Genomic DNA, 18,280 nt, shown 5'->3' on the forward strand with positions numbered 1-18,280 from the left:
TATATAAATTTCTATCATATAGACTATAGACAATATACGCTTAGAAAAATTCGTAAACAGATTTCGTTGAAAAAATATATATGTTTACGCAATTAAATATGACAATATATATTATTGTGTACCAAAAAGATTAAATACTTGCAAAACGCTTAAGAAGACCACTCGTAATACTAACTCATTAGTCCATTTATATAATTGTGTTATATAACTGGATATAATTTGTATTCAATAAGTCTAGCTGATTAATTTTGATTTGTTCAATTTATATAATGTCTTTGTTTCCCCCATTAAAAAATTATCTTTTTTTTTTTGTATAATTGCGTAATTAATGATAACACAATATAAAAATATTAATTTTTTCTTATTATTTGTTTTCCTTCAATTTTAAGACGTCATCTATAGATTACATTCACGTTGAAATGTTTGTATTCAACGTTTCATTGATGATCCGGAATTAAGAATTCGTCTCATCTGCCGAGATTAGATTGATTAAAAAAATTGGGTTTAATTGCTTTTAGAGCGATCAAATCTGTTTCACTCTAAAACGTTATTAATTTTATCTGCGTGATAGCAGGGATGTATGGAGCCGAGGCGCGCATAAAACTGACCGGTGCTTCGGCAGATGCTACTAGTCTCTCGTCTGACGTGGTTCGCGGCAAATGTTCGACACGTGCGAGGAAAAATCGCGCGGCACTCGAGTTACGGGAACGAAAAGTTCGCGCGACTGAGAGGGCCGATTTTCCGCCAAAGTGGAGCGATTTCTCGAGCGGTAGCGGAAACAAAACGTGAGTGAAATCAACGAATTGTACGTCGAGACTCTTCAATGTCGTCATTTTCGTCAATCGTTGTCCTGATTCTTGAAAAAGGAGCGACGCGACTTTTGCAACTCTTTAAAAAAATCGGCCTTAAAAATCTATGTATTTGCTTACATAAAAAGATTTAATATAAAGAATCGATTTTTCCCGCCAAATTATAGCGATTTTTCAAGCGGTAGGAAAAAGAAAATGTGGAGTTACATTGTTCATTGATTTCGTTCGCCACTCGCACTCTTTCTCGATTCTTTAAAAATTGCATTTCGAAATCTATATTTGTTTATGTTACAGAAAAATTAAAGAAGCTTTATTTATTTATTAAAAAAAAAAAATGTGAATTAGTAATGATAATAAAAACTATCTACGACAGGATAAACTTACGCTTACCCTTTAGGTTTTGGGATCATAGAAGATTCTGGAATATAGATATAAATATCGTAAATACAATTAGCAGAATTTATATGGCCTTTGTTTTTGCTTCTGTAATATTTATGACGTGGTACCTCGTGTGTAATTAATTCAATGCACGAGCATTCCGCGACGTTACTTTCATAATACTTTCGTGGATTATTATTAGATGTATTCGCCGATAGCACATTTCCTTTTGCTCGAAAGAATTAATACGCCGCGAAGAATCCTCGCAAGAGCACGGAAGAATTGATCTTTTTCTAAAGCAAATATAGGAGGATAACAGGCGCACTGGCGTGTTGATGGAAACATTAAAAAAAAAAAGTCACGAACATACGCGACGTATAGCATGTCCAAGCGTTTTCTTTATATGCTTTGACACGCATTTCCTCACAAAAATCGCTACTTTTCAGCCGGGAGGGGTTTTATTCTGGCATCATGAACATCGATGAATTCCGTGTGCGCGGTAAGGAGATGATCGAGTACATCTGCGAGTATATTCGCACGTTGGAGGGCAAGAGGGTGACGGCGAACGTCGATCCCGGATATTTGAGACATCTAATCCCGAAAGAGGCGCCTCTTAAGCCGGAATCATGGGACGCCATCATGAGGGACGTCGATGGCAAAATAATGCCCGGAGTGAGTTACCTGCCGGCGATTGTAGCTGACGATTATCGATCCTCTTTCTCTCTCTCTCTCTCTCTCGCCATTGATTTCAACCCTTCCCTTCCCCCTCTGCCGATATAAATAATATTCGTGCACGTGAAAGAGAGAAGATAAAGGAGATAAGAACCTAACGTCCTGCCGTTTTCACTCCCGGGGGTTTAGAAAACTAATGACATGATAGATAAATCGCGACGCATTTTGCGACACGGGAAGTTTGTTTCATAGATGTATCCTTTGAAGAACTTGAGCAAAAGTTAAGGTCGAGTGCCGTAATATAAAAGCATATATGATGCAACGCGTATTATGTAAACGTAAACTATGTAGGAGTACAATAGTTTTAACCAATAAAATAATTTTTTACATATAAATAAATATCGTATAGAATATCATCTCAGAAAGAAGATTCACGGCATATATAATATTCTCATTTAAAATTTAAAATATATGTATTTAAGAGATAGAAATTTATTCAATAAAAATTTTTTGCTAAAAATCGTACACTCTCGATATCAGAATTAACATGATTTTTAGGGAGAGATAAAATGTAAGGCAATCTTATACTCTATTGAAATTGTCAAATGAGATAGAAAAGATTTTTAAAAGTAAAAGTAATTTCAGCGACAATCGCGTATATACAAGCAATCAGCCGATTGAAAAACTGAAGGACAATAGCAACGTCACAACGATCCGATCTTTATTTTTGAAGAAGACAACGGCTTCGAGAAACGATGCATCGCGACTTTTTCTACAAACGTTCGCAAAGTCCGTTCTTAACATCTCCAATGCAACGTTTTATCGCGGTGACAATGAAGTTGCTGCTGTCAACCGGCATTTCCGCCATTCATTCCATCGTCCCATTCTTTTCACGGATAAATCAATTTCAAAACATAAAAGTAGGTTACTCGACTTACGCTGGTACGTGAAAACAATGCATTTTGCAGATCACCCACTGGCAGCATCCGCGATTTCACGCCTACTTCCCGTCTGGCAACTCATTCCCTTCGATCCTCGGTGATCTGCTGTCAGACGCAATCGGCTGCATCGGTTTTTCGTGGGCGGCTAGTCCAGCTTGTACTGAACTTGAAACCATCGTGCTAGATTGGTATGCTAAAGCAATCGACCTGCCAGCCGAGTTCTTGTCGGAGCAGAAAAGCGGCGGCGGCGTGATTCAGGGCTCGGCCTCTGAGTGTATTCTGGTGACGATGCTGGCGGCGCGCACGCAAGCAATTAAGATGCAGATAAAATGTAAGGCAATCTTATAATCTATTGAAATTGTCAAATGAGATAGAAAAGATTTTTAAAAGTAAAAGTAATTTCAGCGACAATCGCGTATATACAAGCAATCAGCCGATTGAAAAACTGAAGGACAATAGCAACGTCACAACGATCCGATCTTTATTTTTGAAGAAGACAACGGCTTCGAGAAACGATGCATCGCGACTTTTTCTACAAACGTTCGCAAAGTCCGTTCTTAACATCTCCAATGCAACGTTTTATCGCGGTGACAATGAAGTTGCTGCTGTCAACCGGCATTTCCGCCATTCATTCCATCGTCCCATTCTTTTCACGGATAAATCAATTTCAAAACATAAAAGTAGGTTACTCGACTTACGCTGGTACGTGAAAACAATGCATTTTGCAGATCACCCACTGGCAGCATCCGCGATTTCACGCCTACTTCCCGTCTGGCAACTCATTCCCTTCGATCCTCGGTGATCTGCTGTCAGACGCAATCGGCTGCATCGGTTTTTCGTGGGCGGCTAGTCCAGCTTGTACTGAACTTGAAACCATCGTGCTAGATTGGTATGCTAAAGCAATCGACCTGCCAGCCGAGTTCTTGTCGGAGCAGAAAAGCGGCGGCGGCGTGATTCAGGGCTCGGCCTCTGAGTGTATTCTGGTGACGATGCTGGCGGCGCGCACGCAAGCAATTAAGATGCTGAAAGAGCAGGAACCCAATACGGAGGATTCGGCGTTCCTGCCAAAATTGGTGGCCTATTGCTCTACGGAGTCGCACTCGTGCGTTGAGAAAGCAGCGATGATCAGTCTGGTGAAGCTGCGGATACTCGAGCCGGACGACAAAGCCGCCTTACGCGGTAGACGGCTCGAGTTGGCCATCAGGGAAGACGTGGCGAACGGCTTAGTGCCGTTTTACGTGTCCACTACTCTGGGCACTACCGGGTCCTGCGCCTTTGACAATCTTGTAGAGATCGGGCCTGTATGCAAGCTGTATCCCAACATCTGGTTGCACGTGGACGGCGCTTACGCTGGTAACGCTTTCATCTGTCCGGAAATGAGGCCATTCATGGCCGGCATCGAGCATGCTGATTCCTTTAATACAAATCCGAACAAGTGGTTGCTGGTGAATTTTGATTGTTCTTGTCTATGGGTGCGTAATCGAATGAAGCTCACGTCGGCATTGGTCGTCGATCCGCTTTATCTTCAACATGCTCGCTCGGGAGAATCAATCGACTATCGTCATTGGGGCATCCCGCTCAGCAGACGATTCCGGGCGTTGAAGCTCTGGTTCGTCATGAGATCGTACGGTATCAACGGGTTACAAAAGTACATTAGGAATCACATAAGGCTGGCAAAGAGATTTGAGGCGCAAATGAAGAAAGACAGACGCTTTGAAATCCTGAATGACGTGCGAGTCGGCCTGGTGTGTTTCCGATTGAAGGAGAGCGAAGAAATGAATCAGGAATTGCTGGCCAACATTAATGCATCTGGTCGGCTGCACATGATACCAGCCCGTGTAATGGGCAAATATATCTTGCGCTTCTGTGTGACGAAGGAGGACGCGACCGAAGAAGATATTGATTACGCGCTCAACGTGATCGAGGAGCATGCCACGGAAGTAATGCTGGCACACTACGAAGGCACGGAAGATGAGTACAGAGCAAAGGGTCCAAAGAGTCCGGCTGCCCTCGACAAGAAACTCGTCCGAAAGTTCAGTTTTACCAGGAGCGTTACCAGGGACGTCTACAAGAAATCCATCTCCAAGTCTAGCCTACAGGTAGTATTATCTTTCTTGGCGAATCTTTAGCATCCATCAGTAGCATCAAAGATTTTTTTTTCTATTTCTCTCTCTCTCTCTCTCTTTCTCTCTATGTGTTTTTGTCCATTTTATTTTTAGTGTAAGTTATAATGTTATTTTTTCATCTTTTTTAAATATGATAGAAAAGATTTGTTGACAATAATAATCAGTCGCATATTGGTTTCAGATCGTGACGATGTCGATGACGGTCCCCGGCGCCGGCTCGGGACGACGTAGATGATAATAATAAAAAGGGCCCTCGCTACACGGCCGTGTGATGCGAAACTGTGACGGCCCGCCGTCATCAACTTACTGATTCCCGAAGTCGTATTTATTGACAAGAACTGATTATCGGCAATGGCATCACCACGTAAATGTTTAACCAAGTCATTTGATTTTGATCAAAAATTCATTGGATGCCATGCGAAAAGATTGTGGACAATGGATTGATTGTACGCACTCTCTAAGAGTGATACTTCGTGACAACAAAATGTATCAATAACGCATGCAATGTTGAGTCAAGTTTTGCGATAAAGCGTGAGATTCTTGAAGATATTTTAGACAAAACGTAATTCATGATAAAATTCGATTAAAAAAAATTAATTATAAATGTATATACATATAATTATAAAATTATATAATTTCAAAAATATTCGATTAATATAAAATTTTTCTTCTGTTTTGTTAAAAGCTTTTATAAAGATAAAGATTTCATTATATATATATATACTGAAATTATAAGATAAAGAGAATATTACATTGAAAATATAATTATAATTATATAAAAATATTAATTATAGATAGAATTCTGTGGTACGTACAAATTTCGTTCTGAATTGTGGACAATTTAGAGGCGACTACGCGTATAGTTAACGTATAGTCGTGATTTATTTTGATATATATATATGTCTATATAGAAACAATAGTGAGATGAATTATTGTATATATGTAACATGTGATAATGACTGCCGATGTATGTACAGACTCCAATAATTTTATATAAAATGCTCGTAAATAATAAAAGTGTATCGATTTCAATAAATTTACGCGTGAATTAACTGTGAACGACTATATTGGTTTCGATATATACTGAGTTTATCAGAATTGCGTTTTCCGTCGTTGATACTACTGTCAAGATTACAAAGGAAGATGCGTTATAACGCTGATACATCAACTAATATTTTAAAAAGTACTTAATTTTGAATCTCTGTAAATTCTTAATTTTGATCTTGAATTAAAAAAGAACTAAATAATTAATAAAAAGATATTATTTAATATCGTGTCATAATCAATTATAAATTAACAGATCATGACAAACATTGTGATACCCAACATTTCATTAAAAAATTTTAAAATTATAAAACACATTTGAAAAAATATATTTTATAGCTTTGAGATACTGTATAATGTAATAATAAAATTATATTAGAATTTTTCAGACATCGTGGATATAATCAACATATTCATACATAAGTGATTGAATAGTTATGTAACCGACATCGACCAATGTGGAAATAGATCTTAATTTAAAATAATTGTACATAATCCTTACGACATATAATAAATAAGCGAGAAAATTATGAAACAAAGTTTGGAAAAACAAACAAAATTTACAAATTAAAATTTACAACAATTATAGATTAATAAATTTACAGTTTGAGTCTCATCGAATCGATGCTGATACAAATATATAAATGTATGTGTATGGACAATTCCGATGTGTATGAACAATTCTTTACTTCGATTCGTAAAAATCAGTCTAGATCTATAAAGACAAAATTGAAGAATTACTCGAGATTTCATTATTTACAAACGTACATGATACGTAGAGTCATTATAAAATATTTATATCATATGTACAGATGTTAATAATAAAATTAAAGTTCGTAAGATAACTGAGTGAGTTTTCTTTTATTCACCCATTTATAATTTTAGCTAATAAACATATATGTATATTGTATATATATATATATATATGTATATATATAAGTTTTGTGTAAATATTTAGTTTTGATAAGCTCTACTAAAGATTATAGTATACTTACAAATATATATCTTTTGGACATATAATAAAGTAGCAATTTACTAAATGTGCTACAAATAAAATGTTAATGTTTTTTTTTTGTTTTTTTTGTTTGATTCCATTGTGCATGTTTTCTCTTCCTTTTCTTTCCTTTGACTTTTTTATGAAAGTAATATAATAGCAAGAAAATGCAAATATATTAATGTATAATAAGATAATTAAAAGAAAACCTCTAACTATATAAGTTTTTATATAAATTATAGATATTACACACATATCTTAAAAATAAGTAGAAATAAAAGAAAAGAAAACTAAAATAAAATTCTAATTGGCACATTTTTTATACATATAAATTATTATATAAATGTTGCAATTTTTTAAAACTTTCATATATCAAATTGGATTATTGTAATATCAGAACAAAAGTTCAAAATTGCATATAATAATATGAATTACAAAAATAATGTATGTAAAATTATTGCGTCAAGCAAAGAGAGATTATTACATCTTTTATATAATTCCAAATACATAACAACAATTTTACATAAAATAAAAATTTTATTTTTATGGTTTTCTTTTTTTTAAAGGACAGGCCCATACAATTATATCAATAATGTGAGAAAGAGTTTATACAAGTATAAATAAGTAACACATTACTGCTACATCTGTCCACATTGAGATATCGTAACTGGAATTTTTGGCTTATTATTCGGTCCAGTAGGAACATTTTCCACTTTTCTCATGACGAGCAGACCATCAATCACTCTGCCAAAGACAACATGCTTGCCATCCAAAAAGTTGCATTTGGCGCATGTAATGAAGAACTGACAGCCATTGGTATCCTTCCCGCTATTGGCCATAGACAATAGACCAGGAGAGTCATGCTTCAGGGTGAAGTTCTCGTCTGGGAATGTTCCACCACTATAGATACTCAACACTCCGGTACCATCGCCGTTGACGAAGTCACCCCCTTGTATCATAAAATCCTTGATCACTCTGTGAAAGATGGCTCCTTTGAAACCCAGCGGAACACCATCCTTCCTGTATTCACCGGTGCAGAATTGCCGGAAATTTTCCGACGTCTTCGGGCACACATCCTCGAACAGCTCGAAGATCATACGACCTATTTCTGTGGTGCCTACCGACACGTCGAAGAAGACAACCGGATTGTTGGGATTTCGCAGCTGAGCCTGAATCTGGTTCCACGTAGGCATGCTGCTTACAATGTTCCTTTCCGCAATGCTTATTACAATTGTCACCCACGGCAATTTTGAGATGTTTAATCCACTCTAGAGTGCGTCAGATAGAAATATTCTACCCAATTCATGAAATATTTACGTAGACAAATATAACCTCAAAAAAATCACGCGCGATTACAGGTTAGATTTCTCTTGGAAATCAACTTTGCAGCGTATAATTCGCGCAGAGAACGATCTATCACTGGTCTTAACAAGCGATACCTGTGATAAAGAATGAGCTTCGTGTTAAACTGCGCAATAATGTAAACGTATTTTATCGTAAATACTCCTTTCAGCGAGACCGCGTAAACGGCGATACACAGCGTTCAAATGGAGGTTAAGGTCTTACGGTGTGCTAACTCTTTCAATAATTAAAAGAAAGTTCATTTCGTTGAGTAATATACGAATATTATTAAAGAACAATTAATAATAAGGAATGAGATAAATGCGCTTTTGTTCTCGTGGTATTTTGTAAATAAACATCGCAGTGGCGCTCATTTCAATTTATCTTACCTTGCTCGGTGAAGAACCCGACAATAGTCTCGATAATCAAACGGCGACAAGACTCGGTTCTTTCCTCGAAATATCCTCCGGTATTACCGCAGCAAGATTCGGGATGATAAGTACACACTCGCCTAGAAATTTCAAATTTAAACAACGTGACCAAACCTGACAATTGTTCGCGACAAACTGCGCGCTTATGCACAGTTGTTTATTACCGGCGAGAACACGTGATTGCGCGCGATTCTTTTTTCCTACAACGTACATACCATGTTTCTTTCGAAATTGCTCGAAAGACGTGTTTGTTTCAGTCGTACTCTTTGCACTTTGTTTCTCTCCTTTATTAGATATTTGTTTTAAATGGACTTAAATAATTGCGTCAAAGTGATATATACACAGAAAAATCGATCAATCGTTCATACGAAAAACGCAGCAACATGGCGTACTTTGCGCTAGACCTGTGATTGGTCGATTTCTCCATGCTTTGACTACGTTCCAGTTAGCGATCACAATAATCACGAGTATCATCTGTCTTCGTTTAACTTTTAGTGAATAATAAGGATATAATTTCAGAAGCGTTAAGTGGAACGTAGCCAAAAAGTAGTTGAACAAATTACTTAACATTTTAAGTCATATATATATATACGTACAAATACTTGAAATTATTTTATATAAAAATGTTTACTTTTTAAGTGTTTCTTTTACTTTTATATACTCGTTTTTTATCAATTTTGTTATGATATTATATTTCTATACTCTTATTTTATACTTTTCTTTTTGTTATTCCTAAATTATCAATTTTAATACAATTGTACACGATACATGAATACAATGATATACAACGGTGGCATATAATTAAACATGTATGAATAAATAATGAATACATACATAATAAATGATGGATGGTTTTACAAAATAAAATACACTTTATTTTCCTATTGCACACCTCATATTTTACAGTTTCAGTATCATTCGATTCTACTTGGATATGACTCTTTATTGGTAACATAAGTTGCACAAACAGAAATATATATGTATATAAAACTGTAACACATGCCGGACTGCAGATCTTGTTTATTTTCTCAGGATATGTAGCTTTTTTTCAAGAATATCGATAATAGAATGTATCTACTTGGTTTTACACACACAATTCATTCTTTAGAATTATTTTACCACATGTATACCATCTAAATGCATGAAAACAACTTGTAACGTTTATTAATATTCTGGAAAAGGGAAGGACATATATATATTTTGTGCTAATCTATTATTAATCGTTAAAATATCATTGTCTTACAAACATGTGGAAATTAATAATCTAGAGATAAAAGACAATGTAATCATTGGCAAATAATAATTATTGTAATACAATAATGTACTGTTTTATAAACAGTAATTAGAAAAAAAGCATTTAACTAGAAGTAAAGATTCATATGTCTGTCCTTTACAGAAAATACCTTTTTTTCATCAGAGGTATGTTTAAAATAAAGATAAAATATAAAATGATAAAAATATAAAATGTAATTAAAATTGATATACATTGATTTGATGTAGATGTAATTTCTCGACACAAAAAAAAAAAAAGAAAAAAAAAAAAGAAATGCCAACAAAATGTGCCTTTGTATTTATAACACGTATTTATCTGAGATTATCTAAAAAAATATTCTTATGGTAATTTCCTGTTTGATAGAAATAAAAAGATTGCATTTCCATGTCAAATTATGAAATGTTACATTTGACAAACCAATTTCTTAATTTTATGATAAATGTTTTGCTACACTGTAATAAACCATTAAACATCTCGTAATGTTTTTTATAAAAAAAAAGAAACAAAACATACAATTAAATTTAAAATAAAAATTAGAAATCTTTATAAATTAAAAAATACGTATATGACGTTTAATTATAGCATTTTCTAATGAGATTAGATATGTGTATCTTATATAATTAACTAAAATGTGTATTTTTTTGAAAACTAACTTTATGCACATCAACTTTGTAACAAATGTACATAACGTTATATCTCTTTTCACAGAAACTAAACTTGTTTAAAACATGTTACATATAAACAGAGCATTATAAATAAATTCTGTACAATATAAATTTTTCAATGGTAAAGAATTTGTCGTATGTACATTTGTTACTGTCTACAGAGTTGTATTAATAGCGTGTGGAATATCACAAGCAATGCAATGAACAGCAAAGTGTAACAGTGGTAATTATATGTGAACCTTAATATGTTCTTTCAGCATATTTTTGTCAGCGAAAGTTTCTTCGCAGATCTCGCAAGTAAAATCCTCTCCATCGTCACTGTCATGCGGTTGATACTGTACAACTTGGATAACATGAGATGTCTCTTCCTGAGATGTTCCCACTAAAGTATCTTGTTCGTCTTGATCTATTTCCTCTTTTAAGGTTTGCTCAGTCATTACGTCCATAGGTATATCAGTACTGCTCACTTGTATGATTTGGCTGGAGTAATTTTCGTGGCTCTGGGGATTCGGTATCGCTAAAACAGGTAGCGATTCGTTCTGTTTCGATATTATATTTAGAGTATTATTTTGTTTAGAAGATTGAATTAAGTGCATTGTGGATATATCGTTTTGTCTGATTGTTTCATCGAGCGCATTGTCTACGGATTCTGTCGATACAATGTGCGCCGCATCGTTTTGCTTATCCATAGCAATCATATCGAGAGCATTTCGGTGATTCTGATCCACTTGGAGTACATGAATGTTCTCGTCTTCCTTGCCTTCTACGATGAACCGTATGTTGCTGTGCTTAAGCTCGGATATCGCTATAAAACCGTCGCTACGTTTTTCCGTGGTGACCACAACAAAGGCGTTGTTCTGCTTCTCGTTCATAACATGCAAATCGTCCGATTTATCAGATGTATCGGTGATGGATAATAAAGCTTCATTTTGTTCCGTCTTGGAGATGAAATGCTCCAAGGCAGCATTTTGCTTTGCCCGCGCGTTGCACGATGACGTTGATTTCGATGATTTCTTCTTCATTGGCTTCGACTTCGGAGAGGCATCGTTGTTAGTCTTCGCCTTTGCCTCGGCTATCATCTGATCCGAATGCTTAACGATATGTGCGCAGAGTTCATCGCGGTCTTGATTGAGAGCACCGCACAGGGGACACGGATACGGAGGATTGCTCGCTTCTGTCTCGTTTTTTCCCGCGGCGTGGACCCATCGAACGTGTTCGCGCAGGACTACTTTCTGATTAAAAGCCCTCGAGCATAACGGACACACGTGTGGTCTTTCCCCGGTGTGAATCCGTTCATGCTTCCTCAAGGTCCCGCCATCCCGAAACGCTTTCCAACAAAACTTGCAGCCATACGGTCGTTCGCCGGTATGCGTACGATTGTGTATTAAATATCCTTGGCGAGACGAAAAGGTTTTCGAGCAAGTGTCGCATTGAAAATGCGCCGGGCTCCCAGCGTGCGTTCTACCGTGCTCCCAGAGACCTTGTCGCGACACGAAGCTCTTTCCGCATTCAGTGCAAGTGAACGGCGAATCTCCGGGATGTGCAGACAATCTATGCTCGTCCAGCTCGTTTTGCTTCTCAAACTGCGAACCGCATACTTCGCACGAGTGTGTTTTTTTTCGGTGGATCCACTGATGACGAAACATTTTCTGCTTGGTCGTGAACTTCTTTCCGCACTCGGAACAAGCATGCTTGCCCCACTTGTTGTTGGGCACGCCTTGTTCTATATTGTTCTGCATTATCTTCTTGGCGCAAGTGATCTGATGGTTCGCTAAATGATTCCCGTTTTGAAACTGTTTGTCGCAATACGCGCACTCGATCGGCATGTTCCAGTTTTTAGAAGTGTGAATCTTCTCATGAGATGCCAATGCAGTCGCACGTGAAAAATTGATCCCGCAATGCTTGCACGTGTACTGTTTACTGCTGTTTGTTTCGACTTTTCCATAACTTTTTCTATTCGCGTTATTATATGAAAGCGTTTCGACTTTGACTATTCCGTCGGGAGTATTAAACGAATTTATCGATATATCATAGTGTTGACTGTTATTGACTGGATTACTGATATTATTTTGCTCAGTATACTCGCTGAATTGTGTCACTTCACCATTAGGCATTACCGTAAATTCTTGTAGCGTATCCATCTTCTCCTGATGATTCGATATTGTGGTAACTGTCGATTGTTCGTTATGAAAATTGTATGATGAGACCGGCCATTGAACTTGACATACATCATAATTCTGTATAGATTGAACAGATGAAGAAGATGGCATCTGAGATGTATTCTGCGAATCGGACGCATTCTCCGACCACTTCCTAAACGTTTCCACTGATTGAGATATATTATTCCCTTGTGACTGCATGATCGCTCGTCCCGCGACGTACGTATGTATCTTCATGTGGTTAGATAAGCTGGAGGGCCTCTGAAAGTCCAAGCCACAGATAGTGCATTTGTGTGGACGTTCGACCTGATGTACCTGCAGCATGTGTGCTTGCAGACTGCTTTTAGAACGAAACAAATTGCCGCATGTTCTGCATGCGTGAGGACGATCCACCTGATGACATACCATATGATTATTCAGGTCAATCTTTCTCTCAAATCTCTCACCACAGGTGATGCAGGATAGTTTAGACACTGTACATACAGACCGATGTTCAACCATCTCTTCTTGGGTAAAGAGACACTTACAGATTGGACAGCTGATTTTCTTGTTTTCAAAGCATGGATACATACCGCCCAATTGACGCAGAGCTTCCACAGCCAGGGATTCGTCGTCACCCGACGTGTACTGCTGCTGCTCCTCTTGCTTGATGTACATTGGATACACTACCTGATTGTCATCCTCTTCATCTGATCGTTCCGTAAGAATTTCAACAGCCTCTTGCGACTCAGCAATATCAGTATTGTTAGCGTTGCTGACTGAGACTTCCGTAAGGTCCTCCTGGAGGACACATTCGTCAACGCATTCGACAGGTTCACATATCTCCTCGTGAGATATCATATTCTCTTGTATGGCATCATGTACACCGTCGAGAGGAAACGTCACGTACTGTTCGCTCTCGTGAGTTTCCATTTCATTTGTCACTTACTGACGTTCTGTCAACGTTACGTCAACGTGAGACGTATTATAACATGCACGAGGCAATGCTTGAGCAGAACCTAGTTTCACCTCAAGCTAAGTCTTGTAGGTTAAGTTGGGTCCTATCGTTGCTAGCAAGACAAGCTGTCGTGTATTCGAGTGTTATTACGTATATTAGTGTATATTATCATGCCACGACGATTTTATCATGCGCGATTCGCAGCCAATGAATAAAATATATTTTCTTCTTCGTTCTGCGAGCATAGGTACCGACTATGTCTTGCACACACAGAGAGATATACTTTTATATACATTTTATTTTTTTATTGTGATTTAAAGATCTGCATGATAATGTAGAATCGAAAGAATTATTCAAATTCAATTTCTGAATGTCTCAAAAACACTATATAGGAGCTACAATACTGCGAGGTTATCTGCAAAGCAGTGACCCACATCGGATATTACCTGAAGTTGTGCGATAATGACGTCAGAAAGGCAACTGAAACGAATAAACAATCCCTATAAAAACACGCGACAAATTTCATACTATTTGTTTCTGACATGTGGTTCAAAGGTTATTTTTCTCTTTTTTTGTGAATGACAGGTCAAACGATTAAAATATATATATATATAATAACAGTAAATCTTTTAAACATTAATTTTGTAACGGTTGAAGATTTAACTAAATGTGCATATGTAGTATTAATTCTGTCATTATTCAATCAGAATTTGTGGTACACAATGAACATGAAACGACAGGAAGAAACTTTGGCGGGTTGGAGCATTATATGGTGGTTGTTTAAATTATTCGGTATTCCAATAACCATCCCTTGGCTGATATATCACTTTATCGACATTGTGCAGCAAAAACGGAAAAGAGCAGCTCTTAGCAGCAAGGTAATATATATCTTTTTACATTCTTTTTAAGAGAATAAAAAATAGAATTTTATGATGTAAATAAAATATTTTTTGAGATATATGTTAATATTCAGAGATTCGAATATTTTTATGATTTTATGATTATGTATATATTATTTAATGTAATTCAGGTGGTAATGATAACTGGTGCCAGTTCCGGTTTGGGAGAAGCTTTAGCTCATACATTCTACCGCTGGGGTTGTAGAATCATCTTGGTATCTCGCAGAAAAGAAGAACTGGAGAGAGTAAAAAATGATTTGATAAATACCCATCAAGTACGTTCTATAATATATATTTTAGTAGGCAAATATATATGTAGAATATCAATCATTTCTTGCTCTTTTCAGACAGTTCCAACTCATCTACCCATTGTTTTGCCATTAGATTTAACTGACATTAATAACTTGAAAGATAAAGTGTCAGAGGCTATAATGGTATATGGCAGAATCGATATTTTAATAAATAATGCTGGCATTTCATATAGAGGCGAAGTTATTAATACAAATGTTGATGTAGATATAAAAGTCATGCTGTCAAATTATTTCTCTCAAGTTGCATTGAGCAAAAGTAAGTGTATCATATAAAAAAATTTTGATACAGATTTTGTAACAGACTCATTATTCATTATTGATTTGCAGTTGTTCTTCCATTCATGATAGAACAACAGTCTGGCCATATAGTTGGTATAAGTAGTGTACAAGGGAGAATTGCTATTCCATTTAGGCAAGTATTTAATTAAAAATCAATATCAATTATCTTAAGATTATTTATATTATTAATACACAATGTTTGCAAATTTTTAGATCTGCGTATGCTGCATCTAAGCATGCATTACAAGCTTGGTATGATACCGCTAGAGCAGAATTGTTTGACAAAAATATTAAGTTTACAGTTGTTAATCCAGGGTACATTAAAACATCTCTTTCTCTTAATGCTTTAACAGGAAATGGACAAGTATATGGATGTTAGTATTTAAAATATTATAAATGCTAAATATTAATACTTTATATTGTCTATATGATTCTATAATATTATTTTATTATATAGTAATGGACAAAACAACTGAGAGTGGTTATCAATCAGAGTATGTAGCTGAATGCATTTTAAAGTCAGTATTGAAGCAAGAAAAAGAAGTTACTATTGCACCATTTTCCCCAAAGGCTGCTATAGTACTTAGAACTTTATTTCCTTCGCTCTTTTTCTGGATTATGCAAAGACGTGCAAAAAAATCAGCAAAGAATACATAATCTTAAACTATTTAAATACTATTTAATTAAAAATAGAGTATAATTGATTGTTTTCTATAATTGTGGGATGGATTTATATGTAATATATATCTTTTGTATAAAATAAAAAATTAGAATGTTAGAAAGAAGAATGTTAAAAAGTTCTAATTTAATATGAATATAAAAGTTCTAATTTACATGAATAAAGACTGTATATAATTTTGAGCAACTATGAGCAAACTGCTTCTAGTATATTCGTATAAAAAAATAGAGGGAATAGGAGGTAAACAAGATAAATTATTCAAAAATTGTTTTTAACACTTGTAATTTTCTATAGATTATTGAAAAAGGATAGCATATGTATTTAATATTAAAATGATAATTTATTTAAATTTTGACACTTCATTAAATTTTCTTTATTTATGTAAGTAATATAAACTTACTTAAAATATATAATAGTTTTTTAATATATATATATATAACCTCTGAAAAATGTATCTATTGTAATAAAATCTAAAACCTGTTATCAGGCAGATTTATCCATTTTAATTTGCAAAATTCTGTATATATAAATCACATGTTTGTTAGCTTATTTGTTCTACTCTTTATATAATGAAATAGAGATTATATGTAAAAAAGCATATATAATAAAAATTTATGTTGAATAAAATGTAATTAAATATGATGTTAAACTTAACATCAAATAATTACACGTACTTTCATTTAAAATGTTACACGATATTTTATATATGTTGTTAGTACGTAGCTGCCTTATACATACAAATGTACAACATTTGATATATGTTGAAAAAAGTTTTACAGATCTGAAAATGACTGCATTTTCTGTTCTAATACCTTGTTCTATGTGCAATGGATTTTCTTTCTTGCAGTATTGTAATTTATTAATCTAGTACATTTGGAGAAACAAGTCTTTAATAGAAATATAAGTTTTTCTGCGCTTCATATATAAAATAGAACTCTTTAGAATGAAATCCAAATGGATTTTCAAATATTGATCTTACCACTCTTGTTTCTCTGACTTTTATGCTATATTTTACATAACAATATAACAAGGATATTTTAAAGTATATAGGTTATAAATTTGATTTCTAATTATTATTAGAACAATATTCAGAACTATGTACACTGTTCATATTTTGAGCTCTTCTGTCGATGTACATACGAGGGAACGGTTTCATGTTCATGTGACCACAAATTTTATATTATGTGAAAAAAGTTCACATATTGTGCAATGTACAGGATTTTAACTTTTATTATCATTAAACATTTACAGGAATGTATGTAATAGTTTCCATTTGATAGGACTAATGTAAACGATAAAAAATTTTATACGCGCGCGTTTATAATGAAAAAAATATATATCTTACTCTACATATTGTTGGTTAATAAAATAATCAAAGCTTAAAAAAAATACATTAAGTTTTTAGTAGTCAACTTATTCTTCTGATATTATGTCATATAGATTGTTCTGTTGGGTGAGAAAATCTAGGCAACATACCCTTTGACATGTAATATGTACTGTGGGTGTTTTTTTATTCTCTTTCTACCTATTTTATATTTACAATCTAAAAATACATAATGCTAAATCCATATGTTCCGTTGCAAATGTCATAATTCTAAGAACACTTATGTCAATATCTTTTTTTTTTCCTCCAGTTTAGAGACTGCATATATATATATATATAGCTTTTGCAACTTTGTAATACAGTTATCTTTCACAATTTTTCCCAGGTGGAGATCAAAGAATATAACAATGTAAAATCTTAAGGAAATGACATGCCAATGTAAAAACTTGGATAAAATCTGGCTTTTGTTACTTGCATTTATGTGTAGTTTAGTCAGATCACATAAGCAGGACTCACCTGTAAGGTAGTATCAAAGAATACGAATCAATCATCAAAATGAGAAATAAAAATAGAGAGTTTGCATTCTTATTAATTAAAAAGTTCTGTAGATCTACTATTGTGAAACTTAAACATAATATTTGGCTCACCTTATTGTTTCGTTCTGGCTTAAAACCAATGCCAGTAATAACTCTTTCACTTAAACGCCTGGTATACTCTCCAGGCAGTAATGCTGAGGGCTGCCAATGTAATAGTCGTATGAAGAATTCGTCTCCTCGTGTCATCTTTTCTTACAAGAAACGTGGGAGACGAAGGACCTAAAACAGCTAACAGCTCTACATGTGGTAATTTGCTGGTATCAGTCTCTACTTGATATTGGCAACAAGGATCAAATTGCCAAGAGACTGTATATAATCCACAAGTTATAACTGCTGTAAAACCTAGTGGACCACAGATGTATGGCCGATCGCCCCAAAGTACTCCTAAAAAAAACACATGCATTATAAGATATATATATATA

The 18,280-nt window shown here is 34.9% G+C and overlaps 5 protein-coding genes across 5 annotated transcripts in view; 2 read left to right on the forward strand and 3 right to left on the reverse strand.

Moving 5' to 3' along the window:
* The window catches only part of LOC115234424 (zinc finger protein 420-like), a 35,076-nt gene extending 20,753 nt beyond the window's left edge, over window positions 1-14,323 (reverse strand). Inside the window, exons 1-2 of the mRNA XM_029805487.1 lie at window positions 8,952-14,323; window positions 8,695-8,816 (exon numbers count right to left, since the gene is read on the reverse strand). Coding sequence (XP_029661347.1) covers window positions 10,902-13,745 — 2,844 coding nt within the window. The 5' untranslated portion in view covers window positions 13,746-14,323 and the 3' untranslated portion in view covers window positions 8,695-8,816; window positions 8,952-10,901. The remainder of the gene's footprint in view (window positions 1-8,694; window positions 8,817-8,951) is intronic.
* Window positions 623-4,929, forward strand: LOC115234506 (aromatic-L-amino-acid decarboxylase-like). Its single transcript, XM_029805640.1, is given in 4 exon segments — window positions 623-707; window positions 710-789; window positions 1,641-1,859; window positions 3,529-4,929. Coding segments are annotated over 4 exon segments (1,785 nt in total).
* LOC115234429 (peptidyl-prolyl cis-trans isomerase H) lies at window positions 5,978-8,669 on the reverse strand. The gene has a single exon (XM_029805495.1). It carries the CDS (start codon window positions 8,155-8,157, stop codon window positions 7,603-7,605), a length of 555 nt encoding a protein of 184 aa, XP_029661355.1. The 5' UTR covers window positions 8,158-8,669; the 3' UTR covers window positions 5,978-7,602.
* Window positions 14,324-14,347: 24 nt separating the features above from the next.
* Window positions 14,348-16,037, forward strand: LOC115234426 (dehydrogenase/reductase SDR family protein 7-like). The gene is made up of 6 exons (XM_029805491.1): window positions 14,348-14,648; window positions 14,801-14,944; window positions 15,017-15,236; window positions 15,308-15,392; window positions 15,473-15,633; window positions 15,717-16,037. The coding sequence occupies exons 1-6, from the start codon at window positions 14,349-14,351 to the stop codon at window positions 15,914-15,916; spliced, it is 1,110 nt and encodes a 369-aa protein (XP_029661351.1). The 5' UTR covers window position 14,348; the 3' UTR covers window positions 15,917-16,037.
* A 1,106-nt stretch (window positions 16,038-17,143) lies between these two features.
* The window catches only part of LOC115234430 (transmembrane protein 11 homolog, mitochondrial), a 2,573-nt gene continuing 1,436 nt past the window's right edge, over window positions 17,144-18,280 (reverse strand). Inside the window, exons 3-4 of the mRNA XM_029805497.1 lie at window positions 17,910-18,242; window positions 17,144-17,778 (exon numbers count right to left, since the gene is read on the reverse strand). Of these exons, the coding sequence (XP_029661357.1) occupies window positions 17,956-18,242 (287 nt within the window). The 3' untranslated portion in view covers window positions 17,144-17,778; window positions 17,910-17,955. The remainder of the gene's footprint in view (window positions 17,779-17,909; window positions 18,243-18,280) is intronic.

The sequence above is a fragment of the Formica exsecta genome, unplaced genomic scaffold (assembly GCF_003651465.1).
Source record: "Formica exsecta isolate Colony F162 unplaced genomic scaffold, ASM365146v1 scaffold2, whole genome shotgun sequence".
Taxonomy (NCBI): Eukaryota; Metazoa; Arthropoda; class Insecta; order Hymenoptera; family Formicidae; genus Formica; species Formica exsecta.